At 58.7% G+C, this 19,271-nt stretch overlaps 1 protein-coding gene and 1 pseudogene across 4 annotated transcripts in view; one reads left to right on the forward strand and one right to left on the reverse strand.

Moving 5' to 3' along the window:
* ZC3H4 (zinc finger CCCH-type containing 4) overlaps positions 1-18,938 on the forward strand; it is a 39,360-nt gene extending 20,422 nt beyond the window's left edge. For 2 of the 4 annotated variants that reach the window (XM_075537636.1, XM_075537638.1), the window contains exons 4-14: positions 1,097-1,304; positions 4,241-4,389; positions 4,877-4,973; positions 5,052-5,188; positions 5,756-5,851; positions 6,412-6,523; positions 7,071-7,180; positions 9,205-9,563; positions 9,675-10,018; positions 14,650-14,901; positions 15,739-18,938. In XM_075537636.1, the coding sequence (XP_075393751.1) occupies positions 1,097-1,304; positions 4,241-4,389; positions 4,877-4,973; positions 5,052-5,188; positions 5,756-5,851; positions 6,412-6,523; positions 7,071-7,180; positions 9,205-9,563; positions 9,675-10,018; positions 14,650-14,901; positions 15,739-17,255 (3,381 nt within the window). In that variant the 3' untranslated portion in view covers positions 17,256-18,938. The remainder of the gene's footprint in view (positions 1-1,096; positions 1,305-4,240; positions 4,390-4,876; positions 4,974-5,051; positions 5,189-5,755; positions 5,852-6,411; positions 6,524-7,070; positions 7,181-9,204; positions 9,564-9,674; positions 10,019-14,649; positions 14,902-15,738) is intronic. The other 2 variants (XM_075537637.1, XM_075537639.1) reach the window with 2 other exon arrangements.
* On the reverse strand, positions 1,515-1,959 carry LOC142432433 (cytochrome b-c1 complex subunit 7 pseudogene; annotated as a pseudogene).
* Positions 18,939-19,271: the final 333 nt, after the last annotated feature.

Below are 19,271 nucleotides of genomic sequence, written 5' to 3' on the forward strand. Positions count from 1 at the left end.
CGGGCTTGGCTTCATTCATGCTGGGGATATTTGTTAGCTGTTCCATCCAAGGTGGACCTGCTGATGTCCCCCAAGGCCTCACCTCTACAGGGGACGCCACCCCCCTTGGATTTCCAACTGGAGCGGGAGGGGTGTTGAGGGCTTTGAATTCTGTCTGTCGGTTTGTCTGGGAGCCCTGGGTAGGACAGGTGGTGGGCACTCTCAGCTACAGACCTTCAGGGGGCAGTTCAGGTCCACTCAGAGGTGCCTTGGAAGAAAGGCTTGGCAATCTGCTTCTGAAAACCAGCCAACGGGATCTCTGTGGAGCCCCATTCTACCCTGACAACTCTTCAGGGAGTCGGGGTTAGCTTGATGACAGCTGGTTTTTGTGTGCAGCCCTGTCTGTGCTTCTACCCCCCTATTTCTCTGTACCCAGTCCCCCTGGGCACGTCCCTGATTTGGTTAGAAATGGCTTTCTAGTTGGGTTGCCCAAACTCATCATTCACTGCCATAGTGGATTCTGACTCACAGCAGGCCTGTAGGACAGAGAGCTTCCTCTGGGGTCTCCGAGGTTGTAACAGCCGCAGCAGAAAGAGGAGTGACTGGTAACTTTGGACTGCCAGCCTTGGGGTTAGCCACCTGGTGCTTAACACCCCGTGGCACCAGGGCTCCTCTTCTGGCTGTCGAGTAGGCCGTTAGTTGCGTTCCAAGGCCCCAGGCCAGTTTAGAGCAGGGGTCCTCAAACTTTTTTAACGGGGCCAGTTCACTGCCCCTCAGACCCGTTGGAGGGCCGGCCTATAGTTTAAAAAAAAACTGTGAAAAAATTCATGTGCACACTGCACATATCTTATTTTGAAGTAAAAAAAACAAATGGGGCAAAAACACCCGGCGGGCCGGAAAAATGTCCTTGGCGGGCTGCAGTTTGAGGACACCTGGTTTAGAGCAAAGGACACCCTCCAGCTGCCGGGCCCTGCGACACACTCTCCAAGTGCCTTCCAGGTCCTCAGCCCCTCCCGAGCGCACAGAGAGCTGGTCCCTTCTGGGAGCAGTGGGGGTCCAGGCTGGGAGGTTGGTGGTTCAGCCCTGTCCCCCGCCCCAATTCTCTCTTGGGGCCTAGCAGTCCCACCAGCAGTACTCCTCGTCGCATCCCACGTCCCTGCCCAAGAAGTCCTACCCCAAGATGGACAGCAAGGGCTACGGCATGTACGAGGACTACGAGTACGAGGGCGACGAGGAGGAGGACCTGGCCAAGGACGACTACGATGACTTCACCACAGAGCTGAACCAGTACCGGCGCGCCAAGGAGGGCAGTGGCCGCGGTCGAGGTGAGCCCAGCCCCGCTCAGGGCCGGGGAGGGAGCCAGAACAGCGAGGCTGCTGGAGGGCCTAGTCTGAGCTTTCTCAGCCTTCCCTTGCTGCTCAGTGCACAGCGCCCATCCACCTTGTCAATGGTTTTTTGTTTTGTTTTTTTAACAGCCCTAAGATTTAGGGCTCAAAAAGTCCAACAAAGATTACAATACATATTTATTTAAAGTAATACATTTGCAGCCTAGGAGAGGTTTTAAATTAAACATTTCAGGTTGAACCAACTTCATAAAAATACTCTGCAGACCGCTACCTCCACAGATTTCAATGACATGATCACTTCTTGGCCCATTCTTCTCTCTCTTTTCTTTCCCGAATCACCTCTTTCAGGTATGGCTCCAAGTAGAATTTATCCTCCTCATATTTTGTCCACTGCTCTTTAGGCAAGATCTGTTGCCTCATGCTCAGGTCCAAGGCTCTCTTAATGCGAAACATCCGGTCATTGTACAGGTTTTCAGGAAGCCTTTTTATGGCTTCTATCACATCTTCGGTCTCGTATATTGTGTCATCTCGCATTAGCCCGAGTTTATTGAACCCTGCAGCATTGTAGTACCATTTTCGAATGCCGTCCAGCCACCAGCCTGAGGCTGCAACGGTGGACCTGCCGGCCATTTTGACCCCCTTGTCAATGGTTTGAAGGCACACGCTGCCCAGCCCAGGTCCAGCTGGAGTCCCTGAGCTGTGAGCCTAGCCAGCCTGCCGAGCCTTCCAGTCACCCTGTGAAGGAGGAGAGTGGTTATGACGGGGAAGGATCAGACGGCCACAGGGCCCTGGGTCAGGATCCCTGGAGGTGTGGGGGCCCCATACTCGGCTGCTAACCCAAAGGCTAGCAGTTCGGACCCACCAGTAGCCCCAGGGAGGAGGGAGAGGGCTGGCAATGTGCTCCCAGAAAGCCGGCGGCCTGGGAACCCCATGGAACAGTTTAGCTGTCGTGAGAGGCCACTCTAGGTGACCTAGTCAACCATCCCTGTTAGGCTGCGGGGGAAGAGAAGGGATGGGCCAGGGGGCTGACAAATGGCCCCCACTCCACCCCACCCAGCTCCTATCACCCGGGCAGGTGTGTCCTGGCCCCTGTGGCTGCCACACCTCTGAACCTTGCCCGTTGGCAGTTGGGAGTATGATGAAAGAGGGGCAGGGATCAGCAAACAGCTCAGCCGGACCTTTCAGAACTGCCTTCTAAGGGAAAGATATCTTGGCCCCCAGGGAGCTTCTAGAACCTTCCAGTTCAGTTCCTAGGGTGACTCCTCCCCTAGGCCCAGTTTTGTTTGGAGTGGTCATGCCCGACTCCCTGGGAGCTTTGGAGACAATTGCTGCCCAGTGGGGAGGACAAAAGGGGCTTCAAAAAGTTCATGGGAAAAGGCCATTTTCTTTTTGTTTCATTTCCGCACAAACTTTCTAAATACTAGCACCCCCACCACACATGTGACTTTTAAATGTCCTAGTCCAACCATTGGGCGGAAAGCCGAGGAAACGGGTGGAATGCACGTCAGTGGCATTTCATATGCCTAGAAATCTTAGCCTCGCAACTCGTAGTAAGCTTGAACAGGCTTAGAGGAAGGAGTTCCCCGGGCGGTAGAAATGGTGGTGCCCTCGGCTGCTGCCGCAAAGGTTGGGAGGTGAAGTCCACCCAGAGGGGCCTCAGAAGACAAGCTTGGTGATTTATTTCTGGAAAAAACAGCCCTGAAAACACCTTACGTGTTTTGCTGCTCTGCTGACACACGGCGTTTCGTGTATGGATTAAATTGTGCCCTACTCCCCTCCACAAAACAAGTACGGTGAATCCTGGCCTCTACAGCTGTGGCCGTCATCCCATTTGGGAACAGCTTGTCTTCTAAATATTGAGGCAGGACACGTGCCAAACTCACTGCCTCTGCGTTAATTCCGACTCATAGCAACCCTATAGGACAGAGGAGAGCCGCCACTTTTTTCATAGACAAGACTATAAAGCTTTACGGGAGCAGAAAGCCTCAGTTTCCTTCCTTAGAGCTGCTGGCAGGTTGGAACAACTGACCTTGAGGTTGGTTAGAACATCAACAGGTAACCTGCTAGGGTGTGTTTTAAGTTGATTTCTTTTGAGATATTAAAAAAAAAAAAAAAAAGATTAAGCAGTCAAGGTGGGGGAGAGAGACCGGTTCACATGAAGATAGATGGTCCTGGCCCAGAAGCTCAGAGAAACCAGGACCTTCTTCCAGAGCAAACAGACAGCCTGCCTCTAGAGCAAACACCTGGATTCTGACTACTGGCTGTCTTCCATTTTCATTTTGTCCTTCTGTGATGGTTTGTGTGTTGCTGTGAGTCTGGGAGCTATGCCACCAATATTGACACTGTCAGCGATTTCAACCCGGCTTCCAGACTAAGACTAGGAAGAAGGGCCTCCTGGCAATATATTTCTGGGGAAAAAAATTTTTTGGCCACAGTCAAGACCGTATGGATATCCATAGAGCATTATCCGATAGAGTGCTGGAAGATGGACCGAGGCAATGGAGACACAGCCAGGGCCGCCGCCTCCTGAGCTGTGAGAGAGTACATTTCTGTCTGATGAAGCCACCTACTTGTGGCGTTTCTACTGTGACCGCACTAGACGAGCAAGATGGGCGGACTGGATGGCCGCAGGTAGACGAAAGTTCACGGACGTGTGTTCTGTGAGTGAGCCGGACTCTCCTGACTTTGAGACAAAGTCTTGGAATCAGGTGTGTGCTCTACTCGCAGGGTCTCTCGTTGGAACCAGGAGTGGGGTGTGTGCTGCAGCAGGCAGGCTTGTCTCGGGGTGTCTACTGTGCAGCCAGCCTGGGGCTGGAGGATAGTGCTCAACCTCAGGGACAAACCTTGGGTGACTTGGGTTGTCTCGGGAGTGAGCCTGCCTCCCTTCGGCGAGCTCACTCGTGACTCTCGTGCAGGCAGCCGAGGCCGAGGCAGGGGCTACCGGGGCCGGGGCAGCCGAGGGTCCCGAGGTCGAGGCATGGGCCGGGGCGGCCGAGGACGGGGCCGGGGGTCCGTGGGAGACCACCCAGAAGACGATGAGGACTTCTATGACGAGGAGATGGAGGTGAGGTCCCTTCCTCTCCCTGGCGGGTGACCAGTGGGACAGCATAGGGACACGCCTCCATAGGGTGGGGGTGGAGGTATTCAGAAGGGCCTGTTAATGAGGACAGTACAAGGGGGTGGCAGTCCCCCCAAAGATTCTGTTTCTGCACCTGGGGTTGGCTGGGTGTTCTCTCTGAAGTATCTTAAGTCCTGACAGTCTGACGCATGCCTGCCTGTGCACATGCACGCATCCCTGCCCCTCGGTGCCCAGGAGCCTCCCCTTCCTGTAATGGCTGCACAGTTGGCTGGGAGGGACGGCGGCTGCAGCCGATGGCCCAGTGGGCAGGGGCTTGGGGAGTGAAGCCTGTACCCCACATGGGAGGCAAGGGTGAGGCCTCAAACACCCAGGTGTGCTGTGCCAGATGGGGGTACAGGCGGGTGTCGCTGAGCTCAGCCACCTGCCACAGGCAGATGGGCTGAGTGCTGTCCCCCCGCACCCCCCCCCCCAGTACGGAGAAAGCGAGGAGCACTTGGGGGACGACGACTACGACGAGTACTCCAAGGAGCTGAACCAGTACCGCCGCTCCAAGGACGGCCGAAGCCGAGGTGCGCCGGCCGCCAGGTGGCTGCGGGCGGGTCTGGTCACAGCGGGGCCATGGTGCTAACCTCTCTGTCTTTGCACAGGTTTAAGTCGGGGCCGAGGCCGGGGCTCCCGAGGCCGGGGGAAAGGCATGGGCCGGGGCCGTGGGCGAGGAGGCGGCCGGGGCGGACTGAACAAGGGCGGCCTCGATGACGAGGACTTCTACGACGATGACATGGGCGTGAGTGTTCCCACAGCCCTTCTGGAGGGGCCTGCCATGCTCCTTACGTCCACAGTTGCGCTCCCCTTTATTTGTATGCGTTAACACCAAGGCAATGTAATTATTCTGACTGAAGTTTCTCCAGACTTGAGAAGTTGTCTAGAAAGCAGTTGATTTCCGTCGTTCCCACAGAGCGGCCACCACTACTGCCACCCCTCCTGCCAGGGGGCAGTGCTGCCCACTGTGGTACACACGGGCGCAGGCACCCTCCTGGGGTCTTCATTTGACAGCACCTCCCACCCATCCGCTGCTGCTGAGGCAGTTGTGCTGAGTGGCACCCCTGCAGGACAGGGTGGAACTGACCCAGGTTTCCTAGGCGGGGTGGGGGGGCGCGGGGGCCTTTATGGGACGGACTGTGCTGTCTCTCGAGCCACCGACCCTTGGTTCATAGTGCCTTGACTGCTGAGCCACAGGGCCCTTCTCCCAGGACCAGAGTTTTGTGAGCATCCTGGTCTAACGCTGACACTCGTGCACCGTTCGCCCCTTAGACCCTGTGCCCCTTTCACCTAAGCTCTGTGTCCCCCACAGGACGGCGGCGGAGGGAACTACCGGAGGGGTGACCAGCAGTCTGACAAGAAAGGCAAGGCCATCTGCAAGTACTTCGTGGAAGGGAGGTGCACATGGGTAAGGGCCGCCTCGGGGCAGCCGCCCTCCGCCTCCTTCTCCGCCACCCGCCTCGACACTGGTGGCTCTTGCCCGCATGGGTGCAAGGTGGCTGCTGTGTCTCTGGGCATCACACCTGTGTTTCGGGGGGAACCAAAATGGGAAATGTTACCCTCCCAGAGGCTTTGGCTAACCCCTCACTGCTCAAAACAGCAAGAGCAGCTGGGAAGTGGAGCATTGTCAGTTGGGACCACCTTGTCCAAATGAGATTGGGGTTCTGTTAAAAATCGTGAGGCTGGATACAGGGTAGACAGCAGAGGCTGAAAAGGGCAGGGGGAGGAGGAAGAGATAGGAGAGGAGGAAGGAGGTCCAGGCAGGAGGGAGCACAGAGAGAGCTTGGCCATGGGGAAGGAGCAAGGGTCTGAGAGGAAGCCGTGCAGCGGTTTCTGGAAGTAGGAGGCCCGAGCTCTCAGATGGTGGGAAAGGCACTGGTAAGCCTGTCAGCCTGCCCATCCTTGGCCTTGGGAGGTGGCAGTGCTGCCACCTGGCCCTGCCGGACCTCTTTGGACCTTCTCTTCCAGGGAGACCACTGCAACTTCAGCCATGACATTGAGCTCCCAAAGAAGCGCGAGCTGTGCAAGTTTTACATCACGGGCTTCTGCGCCCGGGCTGAGAACTGCCCCTACATGCACGATATCCTTGGTCACTGTCCCGCCCGGGACTCCAAAAGCCCCTGGGAAGATGGCATTACCGCCTCCTTACAGCTTTTTGTTGTGAATTGGGTGAAGGTTTGCAGAGCAGAGCTGTTTGCATTCGAAACTCTGCATTTTGCTTTCTCTTATCTCGTCAGTGGGAGCCAGGCATCATCTAGCTCTTCTGGTCTCAGATTGATCGCTGCATGGCCCACTAGTCTGCTGGACTCATTGCTCCCATGCATCTCTGGCTCTCAGATGGGAAGAGACTGAGGCGCCCCTGGACGAACGCGCTCACCTTTCAATTCCCATGTTTCCATGAGCTTTTTGAAGGCCCCGCCTACTCTTGAGAGTCTTCTTTCTGTTAGCTTCCTGGAGTTTTTCCAGCTAGCTGTGTCTCTCGTACAAGCCTTCCAACTTTTCTGTTCTGAGCGACGTGGCTGCCTGGCCAGCAGGGCAGGGTGGGTGAGAAGAGCATGGGTGTTAGGAGCCAGGAGACCCTGGGTGGGGTCCTCAAGGGGAAGCCTTGGCCTTAACTTGCTGGGCACGTGATTTCCCGTGTAAGCTGTATCACACGACTGGAAACTGCATCAACGGTGATGACTGCATGTTCTCCCATGACCCGCTGACCGAGGAGACCCGGGAGCTCTTGGATAAGGTGAGCCACCACCTGGGAGTCACGTTAGGGGCCAGGTCCCCAGGGGGGATGTGGAGGGACAGCTCCAGCCCATCTCCAGGGGAGGTGCCTTCAGAGTCCCCAGCTGCCCCAGTCATGTGCAAGGACATAAGAGCCATGTTCTCTAGGGGTGGGAGGTCCCACGAGAGGCTTCTCTGTGGTCGAGGCACAAATGGGATGGGAGAGAGGTTGGGGTGGCTCTGTTTCAAGGGAAGTGCGAGGTGTTGCTTCATGCGATGCTCATCGGTTGTTTGCTGCCGGGGCAACACGCAAGGCTGGCTGGTGGTTTGCTGCCGGGGCAATGGAAGCCCTCATGGCCACCCCCTGGCCAGCCTCTCGCTTGCTATCCTGTAGCCACTGTGTACTCGAGCTCTTCCCGACGAGGGAAGTCTTCCTTCGCAGCACCGCCTCAGACGGCGGTCCACGGGGGCTCTCCGTGGTTTTCACTGGTTCTCGGCATCCGTCGATTGCCCGCCTTTCCTTCTCAGTCGGAAGCTCCCCCATATCTGCCCACCGTGGGTAACCCCTGCTGGCATTTGGCCTAACAGGTGGCACGGCTTCCAGCGTCCCTCAAAGCTACACACGGGACAGATTGACAGGCAGACTGTCTCTTAGGGAGCTGCAGAGGGGCAGGACGGGGACATCCTAGGCTGGGGTGGCAGGACTCTCCGTCACCAGGAGGCCTGTGAGGTCCATCCTGGAATGGGGTTTATGAATACCCATGGTCCCCAAGCCCTTTGGAAGCACAACCAGCCCAGAGATTCAATAACGCGTTTCTCATTTGAAGAACTCACCTGCTGTGTCTGGCTGAGGCCTGCCCCCTGCTGGTGGCTCCGTGTTGGTGCGCCAGGCGAGCGCAGTGCAGCAGGAGCACAGTGCAAGCCGGGATAAAAACAAGCCTGTAGAACTCATTACACCATTGTACTTCATTTAACTTTGTATGATCCACAGAAGGAAGGGGTTTTGTTCCTCACGGGTGGAAGGTGGATGACAGAGTCACCCGGGGAAGGGTCCTGGCCAGCGGGGCTATGCTGAGAGTGAGGATGAGGATGAGTGTGGTAGACAGGGCAGGTGGTTCCCAGGCGGCTGCCAAGGGTGGCCTTCACGGCGTGGGGGAGCAAAGAGCGTGCTGGGAGCGAGAAGGGATGGACCCAAGAGGCCACTTGGCACTGAGTGGGGAGACGACTGTGGTCAGCTTACTTGTTCCTCTACAGAGGCAGGGCCACCACAGGACCTGCCCACTCCAGCCCTGGTGGCACAGGGGCTCCTGATGGGAAAGGGCAGGAATTCTAGGCAGGTGTGAAGCCTGGGGAAAGGCGGAGGGCCTGTGAGCAGGAGTGTGTGGGCATCACAGTGCCAGTTTTGGTTCTGGACGAGATAGGATGATTGCGGGTCCTGGGCAGACCTTTGGGGACTTGGCCTCCTGCAGGGGAGACCTACCAGGGGTGAGACTACCCTGTATGTGATGGCCAGGATACAGAGGGTGACGGGGGCACCTGGCTAGCAGGTGTGCCTCTGTGCCAATGCCTGCACTGCCTTCAGCCCAGACAGTACTGAGGGGCAGGGGCTGATGGGAGCAGTCAGGGTGGCAAGGGGACTAGCATGGGGCCCAGGGTGGGGTCAGGAGCCTGTGTGCCCACCCCGGCCCTGTGCTTCTGCCCGAGCAGGGTACGTTGGTTCCTACCCCCAGAGCACCCCACCCACCGCTTCTGGCCCTCAGATAACATGGCTCAGGGTAAAGGGTCAGTGCAGCCTGGGGCTGCCTTACAGCTGCCCTGCTCAGGCCTTCCAGAGGGGCCCATCGCCATCTCCTGGCTGAGGGGTGGGCATGGTGGGCGGGGCACTCCGCAGACCCCACAGTGTGTAGCAACCAGCGCCTGCTTTCGAAGGTGTGCTGTAATGCAGACTCTTCTGCACCAGCAAGAGTTCCTGCATGCACACCCCCCCCAAAACCTGGCGGCTTTCTGCATCAACGGAGGGTCACACTCTCTCCTCTCTCCCTCCAGATGCTGGCAGACGACGCAGAAGCAGGCGCCGAAGATGAGAAGGAGGTGGAGGAGCTGAAGAAGCAGGGCATCAACCCCCTGCCCAAGCCGCCACCCGGCGTGGGCCTCCTCCCCACTCCTCCTCGACCCCCTGGTCCCCCGGCCCCGACCTCCCCCAACGGCAGGCCCATGCAGGGCGGACCCCCACCCCCACCCCCGCCACCACCCCCCGGGCCTCCACAGATGCCCATGCCGGTGCATGAGCCCCTGTCCCCCCAGCAGCTGCAGCAGCAGCAGAACGCATACAACAAGAAGATCCCCTCCTTGTTCGAGATCGAGGTTCGGCCCACAGGGCAGCTGGCTGAAAAGCTGGGTGTGAGGTGCGTGACTGCTGGGGTGGGGGGTGCCTGGGGCCTCTCTGCTTTCTACATGGGCCCCTCTTCCCTGCCTTTCTCTGCACCCTCCCCAACACTCATGTCTCCCCCTCTTAGGTTCCCTGGACCTGGCGGACCTCCTGGTCCCATGGGGCCCGGGCCCAACATGGGACCCCCAGGACCCATGGGAGGACCGATGCATCCCGACATGCACCCAGATATGCACCCAGACATGCACCCGGACATGCACCCGGACATGCACCCGGACATGCCGATGGGCCCTGGCATGAACCCTGGCCCGCCCATGGGGCCTGGTGGCCCCCCCATGATGCCCTATGGCCCTGGGGACTCCCCACATTCTGGGATGATGCCCCCCATCCCGCCAGCCCAGAACTTCTACGAAAACTTCTACCAGCAGCAGGAAGGCATGGAGATGGAGCCGGGGCTCCTTGGGGATGCAGGTACATGGGGCGCCGGGGAGGCGGGCTTTCAGCTGTTCCCCTGTAGGTCCAAGGGCTGCTCTCTGTGGGTGATGGGCAGTGCCTTCTGTCGAGCTTTAGGGGGGTTGGGAGGACTCTTGGGTTAGAAGCCGGGCAGTTAGAGTCGAGTGTGGGGTGCCAGTTCTGTGGGAGTAGGGGTTGTGCCCTGGCCAGAGTGGTCCATGTAACTTAATGTCGTCACTTACTGTGCCTAAAACGGACCCTTCTGTCCTTCCTTCTCACTGAAACAAGGCCCCTTAGTGGCGCACGGTACATAGGGTGGCAGAGGTGTGGGGCTGGATGCCCAGCTGGGCAGTGGCGTGGCCGGGGCATGGACTCGCGGCTCCTCTGAACCCTGGATGTCCTTCGATCCAGTCACCAGAGCGTGCCAGTCATCAGGGCAGACCGGGGGGTCACAGGTGTTTGGGCCCAGATCAGCCCCAGTCCCTGAGCCCTTGACGTCTAAGTCGAGAGCCATTGAACAAGGGAGCGTCTCTCCACGGGGAGAGGTGGCCCAGGGGACAGTGGCTTGTGCGAGAGAGTTATAGCTCACACACAGGACGGATCTGGTGGGCTTTCCTCGGCCAGAGGCACAGGGAAGGGAGGGGGCTGAGTGGGCAATTGGCACTCAGGCGGCTTGTTGGGGTGGTGCCCAGTGAGTGTCTTGGCTGCCTTGGGGCAACCAGGTGGCACCCAGACTGGCAGGCAGCAGTAGGCTTGGGCTGTAGGGCGTGGAGCTGACACCATGGTGCCTAGGAGAGGGCGAGGGTGCAGAGGCCATGGATGTACCCAGGGCAGGCTGACCAGTGGTGGAGCTAACCTGGGGAAAGTTGGGTGGGCGTGTCGGGGGAAGCAGGTTTGAGGTGGGTGCCAGGACTACCTTTGCCACACCAGATGTGCAAGGCCTGGCTGTCTGTTGGCCACTTGGAGCTGGGGCAAGGGCCAGGGCCAGGCTGCAGGCCTGGATGTAACCATCTTTGGTTGGGTTGGGCTTGGAGCAGATAAAATAACCTTGAACCCTACATACATAGTGAAATGGCTTTAAAAAAAAAAAAGCAAAAAGAATGTTGCCTTTGGTGAAAGTTCAAGTAGGAAAGTAGCTTCTCATGTCACACGTTTGATGGAATCATTCCATGACCTTGATTCCATCTTTCACGCTGTCACCACTCCCCCCTCCCACCCCCACTGCCTCCTAGACTGCCCTTCTCTTTGAGCTCTGTCCATTCACCTCCCCGCCCTGTCCCTGTCCCTGTCCCTCCGGAGGGTGTCTACCCCTTCACCATGGTGTCAGTGCTGACCATGTGGTCTCACACTGGTTACTTAAAGGAATGTGGCATTCAAAGGGGATGCTGTTTATTGTGTTTGCTCATCATCCATGGTTGAGGTCAGGGGCAGGGAACCTTTCTTCTGCCGAGGGCCGTTCAGCTATTTAACCATCATGTTCAGGCCACACAACATTGCCAGCGTAAAACTTAGGCTGCTGCGTTTGGTCAAACATTCCATGAACCTGCCCTGTTCCATGGGAGAAAGACGAGGTTTTCTACTCCGGTAAATAGTCTCAGTGGGGCCACTCTGTCCTGTCGGGTGCTTGGCTTAGTGGGATACCTGGAACTGCTTCTCGTCCGTCGGGCATGTGATGTTTTCGCTGCTGTCGATGACTTTGGGTCTGTGTGGCCCACAGGCATCCCCCACTCCTGATTTCTATGATAAGTGACCGATAGGCGTGTCTTTAGGGTTTTTATGGCAGTAGTTTCCAACTCTGTCAGGAAGGTTTTGCTTTGTTCTATATTTTCCCTTCTCCCCTGGGCCTGCTGTTGTGCCCCTGGCGGGACGGTCATTAGTGGCGCCGGGCACCGGTCATTCTTGGAGTCTCGGGCCAGACGAGGGCAGGTCATAGGATTCCTGCCTTTCTCGGACTCGTTTGAGTCTTTGATTTTTTTGTGTGTGTGAGGTTCTCCCAACAGTAAACTCCCATCATCCAAGGGACCATGCCTGCTGCCCCCCTTATGTGTCCCCAGCTCCAAACCCACGTGTGGCCTGGAATCATCTCCCTTTGAGTTAACATGCCCAAAGTCAGGGGCCAGAAGAAGGACATCTTTCTCTCTTTGATACTCCTGCATGGCACATGCCCGAGTATGGTCGGCTTGTGTGGTTTAGCGCGCCATGAGTCTCCTTGCTCCCTTGGTTGTGCCCCCTCTGCATGTGACCACAGAAGACTGCTGCAAACAGGCTCTGAAATACGGTGACCCCCTGGGATCAGCTGGGTCCCTTTCAGCCATGCAGGACGTAGTGGCTTTGCAGCCTTACCGGCGGCCCTCAGGCCAGTAGCCCCAGCCCCCTGTGGCTGTGTGCAGCCCAGTGGCTTCAGACCGCGAGACCTGACCAGTGTAGTTGTTCCCTGTCAGCGGCTACTTCTCCGGGCTCCTCAGGCGGCCAGTCTACGGCCTCTGCGGTCTCCGGTGCCTTTCACCCACGGGTGTGTGTGCATGCCCACGCACACAGTGTCTGGGCCGTGGCCATGGCTGTTAGGTGTCGTGGACTCGATCCCTGTGGAAGTGCAGCGCCTCCCGTCGGCCTTCCCAGGCTGTTGTCGCCAGGAGATCAGAATGCCAGGTCTTTCCCCCGCCGAGCCACTGGGTGTGTCAAACCGCCAGTCACTTCATAGCCGTGCACTTAGCCCAGGTGCCACCAGGGTTCCTTGGAGCCATCTGTCTGCTGCCCCAAAGGACCGAGTCCCTGGGCTTAGTGAGGGGTTGGCTGGTGTTGGGCCCCACCCTTGGGGCGTTAAGCACTCCTCTCAGCCTTTGTGTCCTCAGACCTCTTGGTGGGAGGTATTATTTGGTGCTACTGTCATGGCATTTTCAACTCAGGGGACAGAGCAGAACGCCCCCCACCCCCCCACCCCACACACTGGGTGACTGCGGCTGTCAGTCTGTACCGAAGCAGGCAGTCTCGTCTTTCCATCACAGAGCCGCTGGTGGTCTTGAACTTCAGACCTTTGGGTTAGCAGCCTAGTACGCAGCCATCAGACATTTGGAGGAAGCATAGTTTTCTCCCCTAGCCCCCAGGATGCACCAACATGGGCTAAGAAAACGGGGGCGGGGGCAGATGGAGCTGGATAGGAGTGAGGAGGCCCAAGTGGCAGGGTTTCCCCATCAGCCTCTGGATCATGTGGTCAGAGTTGCACTGGTGGTGGGGAGGGGGACGTGGGGTGGGGGTGTCATTCTGTCCTCTTGCTGCTTCTGTCCCTGACCTGTGACAAGCCCATCATGAGGGCTCACTTAGGAGCTGGCATCGACTGTCTGTATTGGCTTTTTTAAGAGAAACCGTCAAACCAGTGTTGGCTGGCCACAATGCCCTGTGCTAGGAAGGGGCCGTCCCCCACCACCTGTCTCAGGGCTGTCTTTCAGAACTCTTAGGGGGGAGGTCTGGCTGCTAACTGCCGTCGATAATTTGAATGCACCAACTGGAGAAAGACGAAGCTGTCTGCCCCTGTAAAGACTTACCCACCTGCATCTGTCTCCCTTCCCAGGAGCTCTGGGCAAAGCTGCTGCTGCTGTTTTTTTGTTTGTTTTTTTTTAATTTAAACGATTGTGGTTTGGGCAAGGCTTTACAGAGCACCTCGTCAGTTTTTCCAAGTTAGAAAACATCCCAGTAACTTGCCCTTTGACCACCCCCCTCGCCTTTTTTTTTTTAACAGAAAGAATAAGTTTCTTGAAGGGGGGGATACTTCGGAAAAGAAGCCCAAAGGGCCTTTAGTCTGAAAGCACCCTCCCCCCACTTTTTTGTGCCCCTCTCCCTCCCATTGGGTGTTATCTCCCCTTCTCCCAGGTTAACATCTGTCTATATTCTAAACCAGGGTAGCCCACAGTTAGTGATACCACGCCCCCCCCCCCCCAGAGGGTACTGCGACCATGGGGTAGGGAGGTGGAGGGACACTGCAAAAGCAGAAAGCTGCCGTTTGCCCTGAATCGTGGGCCGTAGTCCAAAAGTCTTCAATCGCCAGGAGGGGTGCTGAGTAAATTTGTCTTCCCTTTTCTGTAAGGGGGCCTGGAAGGCCAAATAAGCTTGGGAACCTCTGGTCTCCTTTATGAGTTGCCCGTCCCCACTTCCTCGCCCATTCTGGGGTCCAGCAAAGTCTGTTTCTTTTTGGTATGAAAACCTCGCTTCTTTTTATCTCAAGAACAGTGGTCTCTGTCCTTTTGTGTTTGACCTCCAAATCCATCCACGGCCTGGGCTCCCTCAAAGTCGCGTCATTGCGCTTAGCCGTGCGTCTGCCCCACAGCGTGCTCACCGTTCTCCCTCAGTGGCCATCTGGGTGGCTTCTACCTTCCCGCTGTGTGCACCCTGCTGGACGAGCAGGAGCGCCTAGCGTCTGTTGTTGCTCTTGTGAGCCTCTTCCTCAGTGACCGCCCCCCTGGGGCACAACACGCTCCCTCCGGCTGCTCCATTCCCCACCGCCGGGCTCCACGCAGGACCCTGGGGCTGGGGGACCCTGGCAGGCAGGGCCGGGCCAAGTCGGGTGGTGAGGTATCTGCCCTAAGGGCAAGGGTGGGGTGCAGGCAGCGCCCCAGGCCCTGCCCGACGTGAACCCCTGGTTCTTCCCGCCACAGAGGACTACGGGCACTGTGAAGAGCTGGTAGGGGGACCCGGGGAGCACCTTTTCCCCGAGCTCCCCCTGGAGCCCGACAGCTTCTCTGAGGGCGGCCCCCCAGGCCGGCCGAAACCAGGCGCCGGTGTCCCCGACTTCCTGCCCTCGGCCCAGCGGGCCCTGTACCTGCGGATCCAGCAGAAGCAGCAGGAGGAGGAGGAGAGAGCCAGGCGGCTGGCCGAGAGCAGCAAGCAGGACCGGGAGAATGAGGAAGGCACGTGTCCTCCCTGGGCCGGGGGTGTTGGGTCAGGAAGGGGGACCCCTTCCCAGGGACGCGTCATCAGCTGGGACCAGGAAGTCGGCGAAGTGGGGAGCGCGGACCCCATCGAGGCCAGGGGGCTTGTCCCCCGTGACAGCGGCCACAAGGACTTACTGCCAGTGCAAAGCAGTCTTCCGGCCTTGCCGGCCCCTACCCAGGTCCTGGGAGCTGACAGCCAGAGCTGCTTTCCCACGGCGGTCAGAGATGGGCATCACTCAGTTCCCCAGGGGACCTCCTCCCGGGGGTGTGTGTGGCCATGGGTCCCTGAAGGGAGAGACAATGGGAGCAGGGTAGCCTACTCTTCCTGATGAAGGTGGGTCACAGACCCTCCTGCCCTCCCCAGAACTCGGCCACAGTGCTCCCCACCCCCTGGTGAGTCCCTTGCCCTTTTGGACCAGGCACCCAGTGGTGGCAGTGGTGGGGCTTCGTCGGCTTCAGCAGTGGGGTCCTGGGCTGAGGCTCCCTCCCTCGCCTTGGTGGGCCCTTGTCTCTGCTTTTCCCTCGGTCTCATGGGAGTGGCCACTGTGCCTTCCCTCCCGGGTGTGTGTGGAGCAGGTGGCAGCATGACACAGTAACACTCCACCAACATTAGGCAGCAGCCTGGGGTCCAACCTCCCCGGCTCTTTGGAGGGCGCAGCCCGCAGGTGGTGGGGACTCACAGGAGAAACTGAGGTGCTGAGGCCGAAGGGAAGGAACTAGTCCTTTGGGAGGGTGGGGGGGGGTTGTGTGTGAGGGTTAGTGTGGAGCAGGGGCGGTCCTCCCCACCCTGACCATGCCTCTGCTCTCCCTCAGGCGACACTGGGAACTGGTACTCGAGCGACGAGGATGAGGGTGGGAGCAGCGTCTCTTCCATCCTCAAGACCCTACGACAGCAGACGTCCAGCCGGCCCCAGGCCTCCGGGGAGCTGAGCGGCAGTGGGCTTGGGGACCCTCGCCTCCAGAAGGGACATGCTACAGGCAGCCGGCTGGCAGACCCCCGCCTCAGCCGGGACCCCCGCCTTAGCCGCCATGCCGAGGCTACCAGTGGATCAGGGCCTGGGGATGTGGGTCCCTCTGACCCCCGACTGGCCCGCTCACTGCCCACCCCCAAGCCTGATAACAGCCTCCACGCCAGCCCCTCAGGCCCCAGCAGCACCAAGGGGGCTGGTCCACCCCCCTCGGAGGAGGAGGAAGGGGAGCGGGCCCTGCGGGAGAAGGCCGTGAACATCCCCCTGGAGCCCCTGCCCGGGCCCCCACTGCGGGACCCTCGGTCACAGCTGCAGCAGTTCAGTCACATTAAGAAGGATGTGATGCTGAGCCGGCCGACGTTTGCCCGCACTGTGCTCTGGAACCCCGAGGACCTGATCCCACTACCTGTCCCCAAGCAGGACGCCGTGCCGCCTGTACCCGCCGCCCTGCAGGCCTTGCCAGCCCTGGACCCCCGGCTGCACCGCCCCTCCACCTCAGCGCCCCCTAACACCCGGCAGCGCCCCGGTGCCCCTGCCGAGCCAGGTGCATCGAGCTCCAGCCTGCCCGACTTTGAGCTCCTCTCTCGTATCCTCAAGACTGTCAATGCCACTGGCTCCTCGGTGGCCCCCAGCCCAAGCGACAAGCCCAGTGACCCCCGGGTGCGCAAAGCACCCACTGACCCCCGGCTGCAGAAGCCAACGGACCCAGCATCTGCCTCCCGTGCCACCAAGCCTGGCTCTACCGAGCTAGCCACACCCAGTGACAGCCCAAGGGGAGAGGCCTCGCCCCCTGCCACTGCGCCCTATGACCCGCGGGTGCTCGCGGCTGGTGGCCTGGGCCAAGGCACCAGTGGCGGTCAGAGCAGCGTGCTGAGCGGCATCAGCCTGTATGACCCCAGGACTCCGCACGCTGGGGCCAAGGCTGGCACAGAGCCGGCTGCTGAGGCAGGTGCCCAGGCTAAGGGCTCCGAGGGCAATGGCAAGGCTGCCACTGCCAAGTCCAAGGAGCCTCCGTTCGTGCGCAAGTCGGCCTTGGAGCAGCCTGAAGCGGCCAAGGCTGGTGCGGATGGCGCCACGGCCACGGACAGATACAACAGCTATAACCGGCCCCGGCCCAAGGCTGCTGCCACCCCCGCCGCCGCCGCTGCCCTGACCCCACCCACTGAGGGTGCCCCGCCCCAACCCGGGGTGCACAACCTGCCTGTGCCCACCCTCTTCGGGACTGTGAAGCAGGCTCCCAAGACAGGCTCGGGCAGCCCGTTCGCCGGCAACAGCCCAGCCCGTGAGGGTGAGCAGGACGCGGGCTCCCTCAAGGATGTCTTTAAAGGCTTTGACCCCACTGCCTCCCCCTTCTGCCAGTAGTGTCAGCCCCGCCCCCAGCTCAGCCTCACCGAAGCAGCCAGGCTTGGACTGGGACGGGACCGGGCCCCTGGTGTCTGCTCTTTTTCTTTCCTTGCCCTTTTTTAAAATTCTTTTTTTTTTAATAGTACCCTTTTTGGAAACATAAATTGTATATAACCACCTCCAGTTCTGGTCAGTGCCCCTGTCCATAAACAATGGCTTTGTGTTCCACTCCTGCCAGTTCCACTGGCCACAGACCCACCCTGGCCCACCCTCAGGCTTGGGAGGAGCCACCCGAACGCAACCCCTGTGCACCCTTGTCAGAGGAGAAGAGCCCCAGAGCGGGACCCAGGCCCTTCCCGAAGGACAATCACCGGGAGCCCCTTTGGCAGCCGGTGGAAGACCAAAGGGGGGGAAGGACTCGAATAAGGGGCCTCAACAGCGCCCCCTGCCGCAGGCCCGAGTGGAGCCAGGTGGGGGGGCTGGGGTCGTCGGAGGCCGCCTTGGGAGTCCCCGACCCACGCGTCGTCAGTATTACCTGCCCTGTCGTGGCCACGTCCCATCCCCAAGTGTCTGCACTGTTGGCCCCAGGCCTCACCCCCGCCCCCTCCGGAGGCAGCTCACGGATCCGTGGCGTAGCGGCCCTCACCCCCCAGGCCCTCAACCTAGGGAGACCTGGTGGTCCTTTTGAAAGTATTTTTGCCCCAGCCCACCTTTGCTTCGTTTTGCCCCCCATCTGAGTGAGGTATGCCATGTTGGGGGGTGTGGCTGCCTGCCTTCCAAGCAGGGTTGGAGGCCCGAGGGGGGCTGGGAATAGGGACTAAGGAGGCCAGCCCTCACTGCACCCCCCTTACTGCCCCTCCCCCCACCCAGTGAGGATACTTTGTGCCACAGTTGGAGGATCCCCTCTGTCTCCCTCTGGTGGAGGCGAGCCAGGTGCTTGCACCAGCCCCCCAAATGTAGTTGGGGGGTCTTCAGAGAGGACCCGGGTCACCCCACCCTGATCAAGTTGGTTTGGTTTGTGTGTTGCGGGTTTTGTTTTGGTGTGCTTTGTTTCGTCCGTACACAATCATAAGTGAGATTTTTTTTTTTGGTCTACCTCGTCGCAAGTGCTGGCCTTGGGGCAGCCCGCGGGCGGCGGGGTGTTTGGAGAATGAGATTCCGTGTGGTGGTAGGGGTCTCATTTGTTTTGTTTTTACTCTCCTCCCCTACCACCCCTATCTTGCCCCCCCTCCATCCTTCCCCCCAAATCTTTTTGAGATTTTTCTTTGGTAAAAGAAAAATTAAATACTTTTTTAAAAAAACAAAAAACAAAAAAATTTAAAAACTGCAATCTGTGGATGAATTAGAAGCTGGATTCCCCCCCCCCCCTCAGAATATTTAGTCTAACGAACCTCATGGGCTATGAATTCACCTGTAATTTCCATTCGCCATCAAGCCAGAGCTTTTAACGAAAAAATGTCGTCTAACCAGGATTGTAACAAACATGTAAATACGATTTCAGAGTTGAAAGTTGATGGTGCAGATATGTATATAATGTACTGTATTTTTACAATGATCACCGCATGACTCGACTCCGCCCCACCCCGCCCCCACTTTTTGTACTCCACACCTGTCTTCCAGAGCATCGCCCGCCCCTCTCCTGTGGTCTCTTAATCCGATAATCGTATTACTGCCATTAAAGGATGCAGTTATTTTAAAAAGGCCCGACCACAGGTCTCTTTGTGGCGCTGGTCAGTGTGTGGGTGAGCCGAGCGTGTGGGAGGCGGAGGCGGCCCGAGGTTGGGGTGCAGGGAGCCTGAGGCTGCCCTCCATGTCCTTGGGCTCGGGATAGCACTTGCAATGGGCACTGGACCTTTGACCACCCCCGAGAAGGGCAGGTGTGCCGCCTATATCTGCAGCCCCTGCCCCCAAACTCCTAGGATTTGGGGCCGGGATGGGGCCCCCAAGTTCACGGTGAGCACAAGCAGCGGGCCATTGGCTTGGAGGTCAGGAGAGAAGCAGGGAGCTCCCTGACCCTTCATTGACTGGGGCATC

The sequence above is a fragment of the Tenrec ecaudatus genome, chromosome 18 (genome assembly GCF_050624435.1).
Source record: "Tenrec ecaudatus isolate mTenEca1 chromosome 18, mTenEca1.hap1, whole genome shotgun sequence".
NCBI lineage: Eukaryota > Metazoa > Chordata > Mammalia > Afrosoricida > Tenrecidae > Tenrec > Tenrec ecaudatus.